The sequence below is a fragment of the Solanum pennellii genome, chromosome 6, assembly GCF_001406875.1.
Source record: "Solanum pennellii chromosome 6, SPENNV200".
In the NCBI taxonomy this organism is placed as follows: domain Eukaryota; kingdom Viridiplantae; phylum Streptophyta; class Magnoliopsida; order Solanales; family Solanaceae; genus Solanum; species Solanum pennellii.
This window is the reverse complement of record NC_028642.1, coordinates 44,722,403-44,738,241: the sequence shown is the minus strand read 5'-3', so window position 1 is coordinate 44,738,241 and position 15,839 is coordinate 44,722,403. Positions and strand designations below refer to the sequence as shown.

The window sequence follows — 15,839 nt, the reverse complement described above, 5'->3', positions numbered from 1 at the left end:
TAAAGTTGATCGTACGAACAGACTTGGACACAAGAGCATGCTAGTAATGTATATGAAGAGCCAAAAGTTTGTAATAAAAAACCTACAAACGCATCTTTCCTTCTCTGTCCAGGCTTGTGAAATCAACTATCAATAATGATTAATAAACAGAAAATGGACAAATGTCCCCCTATCGTATATCCGAATTTTCAACTACACACTCATACTTCATGGGATCCTATAATTCGCCTAAATTATTTTAACATGAAATAAATATCCCCTTACAACATCATAATTAGATATGTATCACAATATCTTGTGGTGAAACACGCGCGCTTGACACATGTATTTCACCTATTGATCTTTTCTTAAAAGACGTTTTTCCTCTTTTTTATTCATTTATTTTTAGCCCTAATTATTTTGTGAGAACTTTGATTTGGAGAAAATATTGGGGGTTAAATTGGGGGTTTCTTTATTTTGTCTTCTCTGAAGGAAGATGTCGTTGTCGTCAGTATAGTATGAGAATTTTGACTATCACCACTATCTCCACCTATGCCTTTGTTATTTCTCCGCCTTCATCATTAGCTCTTTCACCTACTCAAAGAGCTCCTCGTCATTTCTTTCAAAGAATAAAGCTCGAAAAAGAGAACATTCATATCACCATCAAGACCACTATTGAGTCTAATTTAAGCCTAATACTGAAGGAAAAAAAGAAGCTAAATCGTGTGAAGAGACATGATTAATGTTTGTAGGTATTGCCACAATCTTGTAAGTCTACGTAATGGAGTTTTCTATAATCAAGAGAAGGTAATTGCTTGTCGGAGATCTAGAAAACAAACTAAAAACACACGAGGGATTATGATCTACAAGGTAAAAGATATTTTTTCTTTTTTAGGGTTCAACTGCATTTGAACCTAGATTGATTTTTCAAATTTGATTCAAATATTTTTTGGTGATTGAAGATGGTGGATTTGATTGTTTTTTTTTTAAAAAACTTTTACATGAGAGTTGTTAGAAATTTACAATAATGAATCCGCTAGAGATGGTGGCAATGGCGCGACAATTTTAGGATGATAAGCAGTGGAGAGAATTGGCATATGTTACCATGGAGAAGAAAGAATTTTTTTTTTAAAGAATAATAATAATTAAAAAGACATATTTATGAAATGATATATTTAAAACAAATTTAATATTGTTTTGGTTGCTCACTCACTCAAAGAGAGTGAAATAAACTCATTTTGCCAGGTAACCATTTATGAAGGTAATAAGTTGTGTTCTATAAAATTCAGGGGGGTAATAGGACCCCCCGTAAAATATGAGTGTGTAGCTAGAAATCTGGCTACAAATTATGGGGGCTTTTTGCAATTTCCGACTAATAAAACATGAATGTTGCTCTTTTCTCTGTAGTTAAGTTCTTTTTCTATGTATTTTTTTATGGATGTTTTTATGGGTAAAGCGATGTAAGAGGATAACTAATGAAGTTAGGGTTAAGCAATTTTCAAATTGGGTAGGTCGAATTTTATTTAAATGGATCGATAAAATATTAAATAGGAAGTAAAGTTTTAATTATCAAAAATATATTCATGTATGAGTCATGTTATTGGATTTGAAACCGATTAGGGCGTCATGCGAAAGTTTATAATTGCAAATCATGACATTATTAAATCATATGACAAAAACTTATACTAAAAATCAAAATATTATTAAACGAAATTTAGTCAATTGACCTACATATTAAAAACTAATAAGAACCTTAAAATTTTAGAGAGAAAAATCTCTTCATACACAAAAGTTTCTAAACGATTACATTGTGAATGCAATTGTGTTATTGATGTGAGAAAATAGGTCTTCAATTTATAGAGTTCTAAAATTTTCCTCCAAGGAAAGAATAAACCAAATATGAAAGAGAATTATGTATGTTTTCCTTTCAGAAAAATTCAAGCATTTGTGGTAATGCTTTGACTTTCCTTTAAGGAAAAAATTAAACTTAAAATATTGTAAGAAACTCACGGCAAAATCCTAACAAATCTTTTCTTTTCTGGCAATTTTTTCTTGACAAAACTTGATCCACCTTCATACATGCATGATAATATTTGTTCTTCACATAATCTTCATTCCTGATTCTTGCTATGGTTAAATATAAATTTTAAAATTTAAAATTATGGATTAAAATATAGTTTCAAATTACTTTATTTTCATTTTTAAAGATGCAGCAACAAAATGTTGAAAATATGATTTTGTAGTTAGGACAAAAATCTAATTGATCACCAAGTTAGTTATAAATTGATATTAAATCTCGTCGAACCTATTTTGTTGAACCATATAATCATTGTACCATCTGCTCTGATACCACTTGTTGGGTTCGAAAGTGATTAGTGCGTCATGTAGAAACTTATAATTACAAATCATTATATCGATAAATTAGATGACAAAAACATATATTAAAAATCAATATTTTTATTATATGAAATTTTGTCAATTGACTTACATATTAAAAACTAATTAAAAAAACATTAAAATTATAGAGAGAAAATCTCTCCATAAATAAAAGTTTCCAGACGATTATTTATGAATGCTAGTGTATTTTGATATAAGAAGAGGAGTCTTCAATTTATAAAGTTCCAAATTTTTCTTTTAAGAAAAAAATAAACCAAAATTGAAGAAAATTATGTTTTCCATTATGAAAAAATTCAAGCATTTATGATAATACTTTGATTTCTTTTTAAAGAAAAAATAAGATTTAAAAAATGGTAAGAAAATTAGGATAAAACCCTAACACATGTAAGCACCACAGAGGATAATAAAAGTAGTGTCATGCTGTTCAAACACAAATATGTATGGGTGTACATCGGTCGGTTCGATTCGATTTTATATATTATCGGTTCGATTTATCGGTTTTTGGTTTTTAAATATGCTAACCAATAACAAACCAATAAGATACTTTTTATCAGTTTTCGATTTATCAATTTTTGGTCATTATCGATTCGATTTTCGATTTACCCAATAAGAAAATGTCTGTAAAATATTATATGACTTCTCACTTCTCTAAATGCATTGATATAGTGAATAAGAAAGATAATGAGAAAATAAATCAATAAGAGAAAACGTAGTTCAAAAGTTATAATTATATGTCATGACCGCCAAAATATAAAATGAAATTTCTTATGTTAATCAAATTGCAACCTTTAAAAACTTGCAAAAGCTACAACCTACAATAACAAACTAAAACTAAAATCAAATAGTCCAACAAGACTAATACTAAAACCAAAATAAATGTGAAGTGGATAGAGTACTAATAATTTGATATAGTTATAATGTCTAGTTATATATTAAATTACTAATATCTAATATTTATGAAGAGTAAAGTTGTAAATTATTATCGTCTTATTGGGTTATCGGTTTACTCAATAACCCAATAGTAAAAATCGATATCGACCAATAACCCAATAATTTTTTTTCATAAACCCATTATAACCCCAATAACCCAATAATATTTTTTTGGTTCGATTTATTGGTCGGTTCAATTTTTGCATACCCCTACAAATATATGTCCAAAGTTGGATGACAAGGATAAATATATCAAAAAAATACAACTAAGGATAAATACAACAATTTTCTTAAAGTACAAGAGCAAATATGACCATTTTCTATAAATTACAAAAGGTGGTTATGTTAAAAAAAAATAAATAATTTATTTATAAAATAGAAAAATATAAATGACATAAAAATAAAAATATAATTTTGAAGAGAGAATAGAAGATTCTTTTTAGAATGATAAATAAAGTTGCGGGTTGGAGTTGATTTTCTCCAAATATGCAGAAATTTCTTTATATTTGGAGATAAAAATTGAGATTTGAGTCAGAAGTAATCTCATACTATGCAATTTTACCGGATAAAGATTCGGTCAAGTATAATTAGGTCAAGTAATGTTTAATGACCTTATAGATTTATGTCATGTGTACTATATAATAATTATGATTGATCCATTCAAATTATATACTCATTTTGATAATGCAACAAAGTCGTTAACTATTTTTATTTTTTAAAACAATAAAATAAAATAATTAAGTATACCCTGCTAATATTTTCAAGAAAAAAAATAAGACTGACAGGAATATACGGACTTCTCGACTCTTTTACCTGCTAAACGTCGTACTTGTATTGGATCTTTATTCTAATTTTAAGGAATCCAACACTCTTGAAGAATCTAAATAAATATATTTTTATAATTATTTGAAAACCTCTACAATAAATTTTTTTAATGTATAATCATGTTCTTTAATTGAATTACTATTTAGAATTCAATGATTTTATAAGTTTGATCTATTTTTGGAGATTACTCCAGATTTGATGAAAACATGTGTGAAATTGCTCCCAAAAAAAGTTTGGCGGGTAAAAAGTCAGGAACTTCGCATATTTCCGCTTGATTTATTTCTTGAAAATACTAGCTTGGTAGTGTTTATTGCTTTACTTGATAGTTTTAAAAAAGGGATAATGCACAAGTACCCCCTCAACATATGCCCAAAATCTCAGAGACACACTTATACTATACTAAGGTTCTATTACCCCCTAAATTTATTTTATTAATTTTCTAGCCCTTTTCGGCCTACGTGGCACTATGTTGTGGGTCCAATGCTGGTTGACTTTTTCTTTCTCAAGCTAGTGTCACGTAGGCCAAAAAGGGGTAGAAAATTACATATAAAATAAGTTCAGGGGGGTAATAGGACCTTAATATAGTATACGTGTGTCTCTGAAATTTCGGGCATAGGTTGAGGGGGTACTTGTGCATTTTCCCTTTAAAAAATAAAAAAGTTGACAACTTTGTTATTTTTATTAGCTATTATTATAATGAGTATATAATTTAAATGAATTTCAACCATAAATTATTATATAATACACATGACATAAATCTATAAGGTTATTGAACATTAGTTGACCTAATTATACTTGACCGAATCTTTATCCAATTTTAACTCTCTAAGAATAATACTCCATCCATTTCTTCTTATATGTCACATTTTTAGATTGCAATTCATTTAGAATTCAAGTAATGTTTTCTTCAGTCAACTTTATAATAAATTATTTATATGCTAAATTTCAAAAATTAAAATATATTTGGATGATCATTTAAAGTTTTGAGTTTATTTTCAAAATAAGATTTTATAGATTAGTGAATGGAGAGAGTACTTAATCAATATATGAAGTACTCCAATGAATATTAATTACTTATGAGTTATCCTAGGTTGATCAAAGTATGTATTTTCAAGATTAATTAACTATTTTTATTAATGATATACTATTAAGAATATGATAATTTATGCATTGATTTTACGAAGTGAAGTATTATGGTCCAACTATTTTATACAAATGGATGACATATAAAAAGAAACGGAGGGACTAGTCGATACTCTCTTTGTCCCTAATTACTTCTTCACATTTTCTTTTCTAATCGTCCCTTATTACTTGTCCATTACGACAAATCAAAAAAAAAATATTTTTTTTACCTATTATATCCTCAGTTAATTACTTTGAAAAAGAAAGAACTTTTTGAAAATATAAAGTTTTTAATTCATCCACTTCATAATTAATATGGATAAAATGTTAAACTCATTATGTTAGCTATTAATTTCTTAATAGGTATGTCAATTCAAAAATAGACAAGTAACTAAAGACAAGGGGAGTAAGTTATTATTATTATAATAAAAACATCACTCATTCATAAATAAAAATAGAATACTTTCAAATAATGAAATAATAAAATATGATAATTCTAAGATATCGAACAAAAACTTGAAGACTAATGATAAATTAAAAAATAACGGCTACGTATTTTTTTTAAAATTGTGATATTCACTCTTGCGACATTTTCAAATATTAGTAAATAAGTAATAATACAATTTGTTATTTAAATTACTCCTAAGTTTCTTATTTTTATAAATAAAATAATTATTAAATAGAATTTATTTTTAAATTTTTTTATAACGATCAAAAGAATTGACTAAAGAATTTAACATATAATCATTTGTATAAGAGTTGTTAGACTTCCCAACATATTAGTCATTAAGATACTTTATATGTAGTCAAATATTTAGGGGTTGTTTGGTAGAATATATTAATATAATGTAAAATATAGTCTATTAATAATATTTGTATTAATAATATATATTAGTTATATTTGTATTAATTATACATAGATTATTTCTTTTTATCGTTTGGTTTGATGCATTGCAGTAAGAAAATTATTTACAAAGATATCCTTCACTATTATGATGGATCAAATATAAAAAGGTATTGAGAGACAATTGAGTCTTTAATTGAGTTAATGCATGCATTACATTGCATTGCTAATACTTAAAAATTCATGATGTTAACAATACACATCTTAGTGCACAATCGAGTGCATTAGTTATACATAGCTTGAAAAGAGTATCAAATAAGGTACTAGTAATACACAAGTTTAACACATTCTTTTTTTTTAGTACACTCTAACAAACGACCCTTAATACATAAATGTCATAGAGCCTGTCTGAATTGACTTAACGAAAAAAGTAAGTAGATTTCTATTTCTTGATTTTTATTTTTTTTTAAAGTCAATATAATTTTATTTAAATTATTTTTAACTTTACTTAACATTCACAAAAGCTAAAAATAACTTAAAATTAGCTTTGACCAACCTTTAAGTCAATCCAGACAGATTCTAAGAATATATTTAAATTTGACTTTTAATTTTTGACCTATATAATTTTAATTTAAAATTAAAAAAAATTAGCTAAAGTGTTTTAGCAGTGTCTAACCGCGATTAATCCGAAAACTACCTTTTTATAAAATCTTGATCTCTTTCTTGTCAATCTATTTATTTTCCATTAATAAAATAAAAAATTACCCTTTCTTGTCAATTGATTGATTTTCCTTTTCTATTAATAATAAAATAATAAGAAAAAGGGTCAATTTATTCATTTTCATGTTTTCACCGTTGTGACTAACTAGTACATAAGTAGGCATCCATCCTTCCATCCACAGAGCGTTTTGTATACAAAAAAAAATTAATTAACATGGATACCATCAGTCTCTTCCTCTATCTTTTTCTCTCTGTTTTCACCTTTTATCTCCTCCGGTGTATGGCGGCGGCCCATCTTCGCGGGCGTAAAACTCGACTCCCGCCGGGAACCCTTGGCCTCCCGTTTATCGGAGAAACCCTCCAGTTAATTTCTGCGTACAAAACGGAAAATCCTGAACCGTTCATCGACGACCGGGTTTCAAAATACGGCAACATTTTCACGACCCATGTTTTTGGTGAACCGACGGTTTTCTCGGCTGACCCGGAAACGAACCGGTTTATTTTGCAGAATGAAGGTCGGCTTTTTGAGTCGAGTTATCCCGGTTCGATACAGAATTTACTTGGGAGATACTCTCTGTTGCTTATGAGAGGAAGTCTACACAAAAGAATGCATTCATTAACTATGAGTTTTGCTAATTCTTCCATTCTTAAAGATCATCTGTTGGGCGATATAGATCGATTGGTTAGGCTTAATTTGGATTCGTGGACCGGCAGGGTTTTCCTCATGGACGAGGCTAAGAAGGTAATAATTTATTTAATTATTTTTCAATTCGGATTGTTGAGTTTTGATGGATTAGAGAATGACAACTTTAGTGTATTTGTAGTGGGGGTATGATTACTTTTCCAAATTAATTAATTAATTAATGGAGACATAGTATTATTATTATGTACAAGTAATTATTATGATGATAACACATGTGAATGTGGTGTTATCATGACTCTCTTTTTAATTTTTTTTTGGTTGTGGAAAATGTAATTCAGTTGATGGATGTGCAGATAACGTTTAATCTAACAGTGAAGCAGCTGATGAGTTTTGATCCATGTGAGTGGACAGAGAATCTGATGAAAGAGTATATGCTTGTTATTGAAGGTTTCTTCTGCATTCCTTTGCCTATTTTCTCATCCACCTATCGCAAGGCCATTCAAGTATGTATTATAAATCCAATTCAATTAATTAGCTTTACTTATTGGTATGTGATGATGAATAATCATTTGTATCTATTTTTCAGGCGAGAACGAAAGTAGCGGAGGCTTTGGGATTGGTAGTGAGAGATCGGAGAAAAGAAAGAGACGGAGGAGAAAAAAGAAAGAATGATATGTTGGAGGCATTGTTTGAAGGAGATGGAGTTGAAGGAGTAGGATTTTCCGATGAGGAAATTGTTGATTTTATACTGGCGTTGCTTGTTGCTGGCTATGAAACTACCTCCACCATCATGACACTTGCTGTAAAATTCCTCACGGAGACACCCCATGCTCTATCACTACTTAAGGTTCGTTCCATTCTAATTAATTATTTCTACTCTAAATTTTGCCATTTAATCCTCTTTTTAAATCAAATCAAACTAAGAAAATAGCAAATAAGATTTTGTTTATCGATGCGAGTACATCATTACTTTATTCGTTGCATCGGGGAAAAAAATAATCTGTGTCCAACTACTTTATTAGAATTTAATGATTTTAATTAACTATATGATTGTTATATATATATTATTTTAAAAGTATATGAGAGAATGTTACGTAGAGAATATTATTAATTAAATGGATGATAGAATTTATGTAGTGGACCCTAAAGTTGGTACCCACATGTTTGACCTGTTAGATGAATTATCTACTTATCTAAATTCTCATCCAAGCAAATAATCGAGTATCTCTACTCATTCCTTCCTTGAGCTAAAATATTTCCACAAGCTCTACTAGAGAATTACTAGTGTCATTACTATTGACAATTTTGATTATTAGAGTCTTTTAGGTCATCTATACAAATACAAATCAAGTTGTATACTCTTTCGGCTCTTGTCCATTTCTCATTGTCTTCATCTCCATTTTGTTAACTCCTTACTTGGATGGATGGATGGATGGATGGCATATGTCCAATTTTAATATTAATGATGTTGATTTGATTAACTAAAAGTTAGATCTAAACTATGGCTTAGATTTATAAATATTCCCATGATTGATTTGTTCTCAAAAAATTCATCTTTAAAGTCCTCTGCTCCTCCTCATTGATTTACGTACCACAATACTTTATTTTGCTACACTTGAGTACTCGAGGAACAACATTCTGTAACCTTTTTGTTATTTGTAAACTACTTTTGAATTTTTTTTCAATGTAGCTTCCTCTTTTTTCCTCCTTTTTTTCATCATTGCCAAAAAAAAAAAAAGAAGTACCGGTGATTATGTCAATTGGGAAGGGCAAAGTTGTTTGCTTTCTGGGTTTAGCGGCAGCTTGTCGCCGCTGACGGATTCATAAAAAAAAATAAAAAATCTTGTATTTTAATTTTTTTTTGAATTTGCTAAATAATCAAAAAATTTGGTAAAAAATTTAAAATGTTCATTTTTTTTAAAAAAATTTAAAACAAAATTATTTTTATTTTATTAGGAAGTACTCCATTTGTCGGTATTTATTTGTTGACTTTTTCTTTTATAGTTGTCCGTAATTACTTGTTCATTTTGATAGAGAGACCTTTTTTTTATATTATATTTTTAATTAATTACTTTAAAAAAGGTAGAAATTTTTTAAATATTAAATTTTTAATTCATTCGGGTAAAATAGTAAATTAATTATGTCAATAATTATAATTATTTTCTTAATAAATGTGTTTATTTAAAAGTGAATATCTAATTAAGGATAGAGAATATTAAACTTTTAAAAATAAAAATAATTTTAAAAATAAAATAATATAAATAAAATATCATTTTGATCAAATTTTCTGGCTTCTCCATTTTATTTTTGAAGTAAGAAAGAAAAGGTTTAGTACGTATTTAATTTGGAATAAAAGAAAAATGCATAGGATTCATAAGATGGGGTTTGTGGCCGACAAAGAAGAGAAATTGGCAATTGGTACTGACGAAAAGGAGTGTTGGGTAGCCCCATGTGTCCTCACTCTTTCTTGTATCAACATCACACGTGCATCCAACTTCACATTCAATCCCAATACCCACTCTACCATTATTTTTAAATTCTCATTCTAATTCTTATTTATTAAAAAATATATACATCTTTCTTAAGAAGATTTGTAATCTTCTTTCCTGGTTTGGTAGACTCACGTCAACATGCTCAACTATTAAAAATAAATCATCTCATTAAGTCCTATGAAAAGTGTCTAATACTACGTGATTTGCGAGCTAGTGAAATTTAATACTTTGTGCACTCAAAAAATAGCAGTGACTACCTAGAGAAATGCTCCCAAAACGGAAAGATTCCATAACATGTATGTATAGAGTGTTTTCCACTGTTTTTTGTTGAATTAGTTTGAAATGTATGAAGGCTATTTAGACATTAATTAAGATTACTAAAAAAATGTACCAAATATAGTAGTAGAAAAATTGTTTGACTGTTGAATGTTCATTTTTCTTTGGAGTATACTTGGGGTACTAAAACTTATTTTTAGCGGTTTTTGACTTTTAACCATTTTTTCAAGTTTTGAAAGGATTTTGAGTTTGCAAAAAGTGCTTAAAAACACTTTTTAATGTTTACAAAGTATAAAAAAACCAAAAGTTGAGGATTCCTAATATATAACTATTGGCTTTGATTGTTAACTTTTTAGGCCACTTAGAAAAAGTTAATCCAAATACCCCTAAAATTAAGATAGATGTTTGAATTGACTTTTTAGAAATAGTGAATTTTAACTTAAAATTTAAGAGGGTGTTTGATCTGACTTATTTTTAGTTCTTTTTGGGTTTTTACTTCTGGAAGTTGTTTGGGAATAAAAATAAGTTCAAAATTATAAAGTTGGGAATTGCTTAAAAATATCAAAACAATTAGAAAGATGCTCCCTTCATTAATTACTTATCGATTTTTTCTTTTTTACTTCGTCAATTTTGACAAATAAAAGAATGACAATTTTTTTATCTAGAATTTCTTGAAAATATTAATTTTTTAATTTATTCATTTCATAATTAATTAGAATAAAATGATAAATTTACTTATCAATGATTATGTTTTTAATAGTCTTGTGAACTCAAAAATAAAATAAATAAGTAATTAGGGATAGAAGTGTACCTGTTTTTCTTTTTCTAAACACCATAAAAACCTTCTTTTTTTAAAAAAAAACTATTAATTCAAGAACATTTAAACTAAGCCAAATACAAACATACTACAAGACATGTGACATTTAGTCAAAAATTAGGCAGTGAAAGTAAAGGGTCTACAATATAGTCAAAGAAGAGCAGAAGCATAGGGTCTATGTTTCTGTCGACTAAAAGGAAAAAAAATGACCAAACTCCTGCACGCCTATGTTTGTCCTTTTGTTTTCTTTTAAAAAAAAATTGAGCTACATTTATTTTTTAGTTTTTTGTAAAAAAAATAATATCTTTCTCTATTAAAATAACTAATTCAAACTTTTTATTTTATCTTTCATGAGAACTTCTTATTACCACACTGATATTGTGATATGTTTTAAATTATAAGCTTCAAAACTCTAATATAACTTGGTATATTTCCAAGTTTGTTTTCTTCTTAATTAGATTTTGTGTGGTAAAATATGTATGTATGAATTGGCATAGAGAAATTCTCCCATTTATTTTTACTTGTCCCTTATACAGAAAACAATTTTTTTAATTTGTTCATATTAGTAAATCATGAGAGATTTATTGTTTTTTTCAATATTACTCCCCCTTTGTTTCAATTTGTTTGTTTTAGCTCATTTCAAAATGAATTTTTTTTGACAACTCGTTAATTTCAACTTTTCATATGATATGTTTCAGAATTAAATGACATTTTTAGTATATTCTACACATTTTTTTGGTTTAAGAGCTCGATATTTAGATATTTTAATTTGTTTAATTTCATGTCAAGCTAAAATCAGCAAACAAACTAAAACAAAAGAGTAAATGAACTACTATTTGTCAAACAGAGATTTTCAAAGTAAAAATTAAGAAAAGATTTCTTAAAGAAGCATTAAGTCGACATGAGTGAAATATAAAAAAGAATGAGGAGTAATAAATAAATGGTTGAAAAAGGGGAAGACTTTAGGAAAATGGTATGGCTGATCTGTGGATTAGAAGTCAGAAAAAAGTAAAAGAGCTAAATTTCTTAGGAGTGTTGAGAGTTGAGACTATGTCTGCTCTGATTTAATGACATTTATAACTTTTCTTTTCCTACTCCTTCATCCCAATGACTTTGCTTTTTCTTGTTTTTCCTGTTCTATACTATACACATACACCCAACTTCATTTTTTTAATACGTATTTGTGTAATCGAGTCTATTACATGCACATTGACTAGATGAGAAAAGGGCTTTAATAGTGTTCTAATGAGTTTAAGGATTTAGTTGGCAAAGTGATGAGTATGTGGGTTTAATTGACAAACGGAACCAAGTACAGGGGTCTCCCAAGTCATTCCAATAGAGGGTGTGATTGTTTCTTTGTTGCTTTATGTGATTCTAATTTGGTTTGGTAATTTAGCATTCATTAGCTTACTTGTTTGCATTATCCCCTTTTAACAAATGAAGTGCATGTTTTTATCATAATACCTATATTAGTTGGTGTATAGTCTCAAAAATTGATTTGGGAATGAATAATGGTGATTGTCATCTTTTATATGTTAAACAGGGACACAGAGTGAACGAATGGAAGAGTATTATTTATTCAAACAATCTGCTGTTAGTAAATTTGAGTTGACACAGGATCGATCATGAGATTGGATCATATTTTGTTTATACCGGAAAAAAAATCATTTTAATAGAATCATTAGCCAAGATTTGTACATATTAAAGAATCATTAGCCAGGAAGTTAGCAATTATAATTACAACTCAACGTGTTTTGGCAGGAAGAGCACGAGGAGATCAGGTTAAGAAAAGGTGAAGTTAAGTCTTTACAATGGGAAGATTACAAGTCAATGCCCTTCACTCAATGCGTAAGTGCATTACTTCAACAAACTCAAGCTCAACTTAAACATTATAATGTATTATGCTCTCATGTCATCAGTTTGTCTATGATTTCACCTTCAGGTTGTTAATGAAACTCTGCGAATCGCTAACATAATTAGTGGAGTGTTCAGGAGAGCCATGACTGACATAAATATCAAAGGTAAGTTGTCATTACCTTATTTGTGGTTTAAGGGAAGATTTCTCTACAAATAAAGAATTTTGCCAACACTCCTTATAAATGTTGCTAAAGGCTTTTGTGACATGAACTCAATTGTTGCTTAAAGGAAAATCTATTGCCACTAAATGTTGTAGTGTTTCTCTCTCGATATGTTTATAACATTGGCACTTCCAATATTGAATGCAATACTTTGAACTTACATGTGTGAAAAGTAAAATCCGTTTCAGTTAATAGCATGTTCTCGTTTAATGTCATTAGTTTGGGGTCATCCAGGCATATGATTAGTTCTATTACTGTCAACAAGATATGATCGATATTTGTCACTAAAAGAGTTGAAATATATTATATTTTTTTCAGGTTATACCATTCCAAAAGGTTGGAAGGTTTTTGCTTCTCTCCGAGCTGTTCATCTAGACCATGAACATTTCAAAGATGCGCGTACATTTGATCCATGGAGGTGGCAGGTGCTTTAATATTTCCATCTCACTCTATTCCATATAAAATCTGAATACAAGTGTTGACTCACCATTTATCAAAATGTGTGAAAACATACAGAGTAGTGCAGGACCGACAAGCTCACCTAACGTATTCACACCATTTGGTGGTGGACCTCGTCGATGTCCTGGTTACGAGCTTGCTAGAGTGGAACTCTCTGTTTTCCTTCACCACTTGGTGACTCGTTTTAGGTACGCTATGTAGATTTCATTTTCCAGATATGCAATACTACGATTAGTGTAGCACACTTATATTGGTGGTGATTGCAGTTGGGTTCCGGCTGAGGCAGATAAGTTAATTTTCTTCCCAACGACAAGGATGCTGAAGCGATATCCAATTAACGTCCAACATCGAAGCTTGTTTGCGCAGAAAGAAGAAGAGAAGGGTTTGTGAGATTGTAGAATGCAGAGTGGAGGGAGGTGTATGAAAGGTGTTAAATAAGACAATAGTATATAGGTGTTAGCATATACTTAGAAAATTAAATTATTTGTAGTGAATTGAGCAGAGATTACATTCCTCTGATCTGCAAGGGGAATCAGGAAGATTTTATTCTGAGCAAGTGGTTATTATATAATAGTAATGCACAGTTTTTAATGTATGTTAATTAGCATGATTAAAGATTTAAAATTGCCCTCAAAATATTTTTTCTACCTCTTTTTTCACAATAATTGTGCAGGTTATCTTTGTAAGTATGTCAATAGTATCCTTGAGACCTTCCAAAGGATGCCTTTTCAGCTTCAGATACCTTTCAAACTATCAGAAATAAAAGAAGTCATGACAGAAGATTCTATATACAAACATTGCTCACAATTCATTCCACCATAATCACAAAACAAAGTTCATCTTCTTTTATAAGTATTTTCATTTGAAATCAACTTTTCCAACAAAATTCAGGACAATATTTTATTTAAGCACAATTCATGCATCTCAAGTCAATGATATCAACCTTAAAGATTTGCCTAAGAATTTAAGTTCATGAACTCAATTGAAATGTAAACACAACATAGAATCCTACTCAGAATAATAAATATCATATCAAGGGATCATATATCATACAAATTCACTTACTCTCACATAGAAGTTCAAGCATATAAACACATTAAATGATAGGATTAAAGTATAACTATATAGGGACTTGTAAAGTACATATTATGTATATTTAGGCTATTAAAAAGTAATATAAATAGAGGATATCTCATTTGCAAACTCATCCAACCAAGTGTAAAACATTTTACGATGCAATACAAAGTCATGATTTCAAAAAGAAACTAAAATAAGATTAGTGTAGATTTTTATTCAGTTTTACTCAAAAATATAAACACGTTAGTCCGTTAACGTCTATATTTTAATATAAAACACTTCATAAAATATAACTTTTCTTACACTTTATAAGTGTAAGTTTTTCTTTCACTTTATAAAGTGTAATTTTTTAAAATGGAAGAAAAAAAAGCGTTTTACAAAAAAAAAGAATATCTTTTCAGTTTGACATTAAATTATGTCTCTTTATGTAGATTTTTCGGTGTTTTTCATACAATTATATTGACTTAATATATCATCAAAATAATTAAAAAATTATTACATTATATATTTTATTTTTTAAATCTCAAAGTTCCTTTAAACTCTATTTAAAAAGGATGCTCAAACAGAACACCTTCAATATCTTTAATATCTATTTTCTTCATTTCAATCACAAAAAAAATCTTTTAAACGAAAAGTTAGAGTTTTAATATATTGGGATGGTGAAATTAATATCGTTCATTCTAATTGTCCTCTCAAACTGAATGCTAAATATTCACATAATGTCCGATATGATAAATTTCTTTCGTTAATTTATAAAAGAATGGGTATAAATTGTATTGATTATAATTTGAAAATAGCCTACTACTTTTTATTATAATGACAAGTAAATTTTGTAGAACGGATTATCTATTATGACGAATCGTTGACAGACTCTTGGAGGGTTCCAAACGACTACATATATCAAACCAACTTATAGAGATCTTTGTTAAAGATGAGCTTAAGATTAGTAAACGACATTCTTTTTTGTCGCTTGATGTTCATCCTCAATTAGAAAATTGTAATAGCCATGATAGATTCCCCATAACTCAATATAATGATTTTCCAAACTGACCCATTATCAAAATATTCTCACCGATCAACATGATTTTGATTTGAACGAAACTATTAACAAAAGTAACTAGTAATGCTCAACAATTTTACTTTTGAATAGTATTTGTTGATTTTGCCTATTTTATTTGTT

At 28.6% G+C, this 15,839-nt stretch overlaps 1 protein-coding gene across 2 annotated transcripts; it reads left to right on the top strand.

Moving 5' to 3' along the window:
• Positions 1-6,983: 6,983 nt before the first annotated feature.
• Positions 6,984-14,218, top strand: LOC107023593 (cytochrome P450 90A1). 2 transcript variants are annotated; one of them, XM_015224330.2, is made up of 8 exons: positions 6,984-7,559; positions 7,799-7,963; positions 8,047-8,307; positions 12,807-12,893; positions 12,988-13,066; positions 13,442-13,548; positions 13,640-13,770; positions 13,849-14,218. In XM_015224330.2, the coding sequence occupies exons 1-8, from the start codon at positions 7,032-7,034 to the stop codon at positions 13,970-13,972; spliced, it is 1,482 nt and encodes a 493-aa protein (XP_015079816.1). In that variant the 5' UTR covers positions 6,984-7,031; the 3' UTR covers positions 13,973-14,218. The 2 variants fall into 2 exon arrangements, with proteins under 2 accessions (XP_015079816.1, XP_015079817.1); XM_015224331.2 differs by having other exon boundaries at positions 7,004-7,559; positions 7,814-7,963; positions 13,849-14,206.
• Positions 14,219-15,839: the final 1,621 nt, after the last annotated feature.

Excerpts from the sequence above, each read along its gene's own strand:
- LOC107023593 (XM_015224330.2), top strand. The coding sequence starts at position 7,032 with ATGGATACCATCAGTCTCTTCCTCTATCTTTTTCTCTCTGTTTTCACC. Across the intron at positions 7,964-8,046 it reads CCTATCGCAAGGCCATTCAA|GCGAGAACGAAAGTAGCGGA; the intron begins GTATGTATTATA and ends TCTATTTTTCAG. Across the intron at positions 12,894-12,987 it reads CAATGCCCTTCACTCAATGC|GTTGTTAATGAAACTCTGCG; the intron begins GTAAGTGCATTA and ends TTTCACCTTCAG.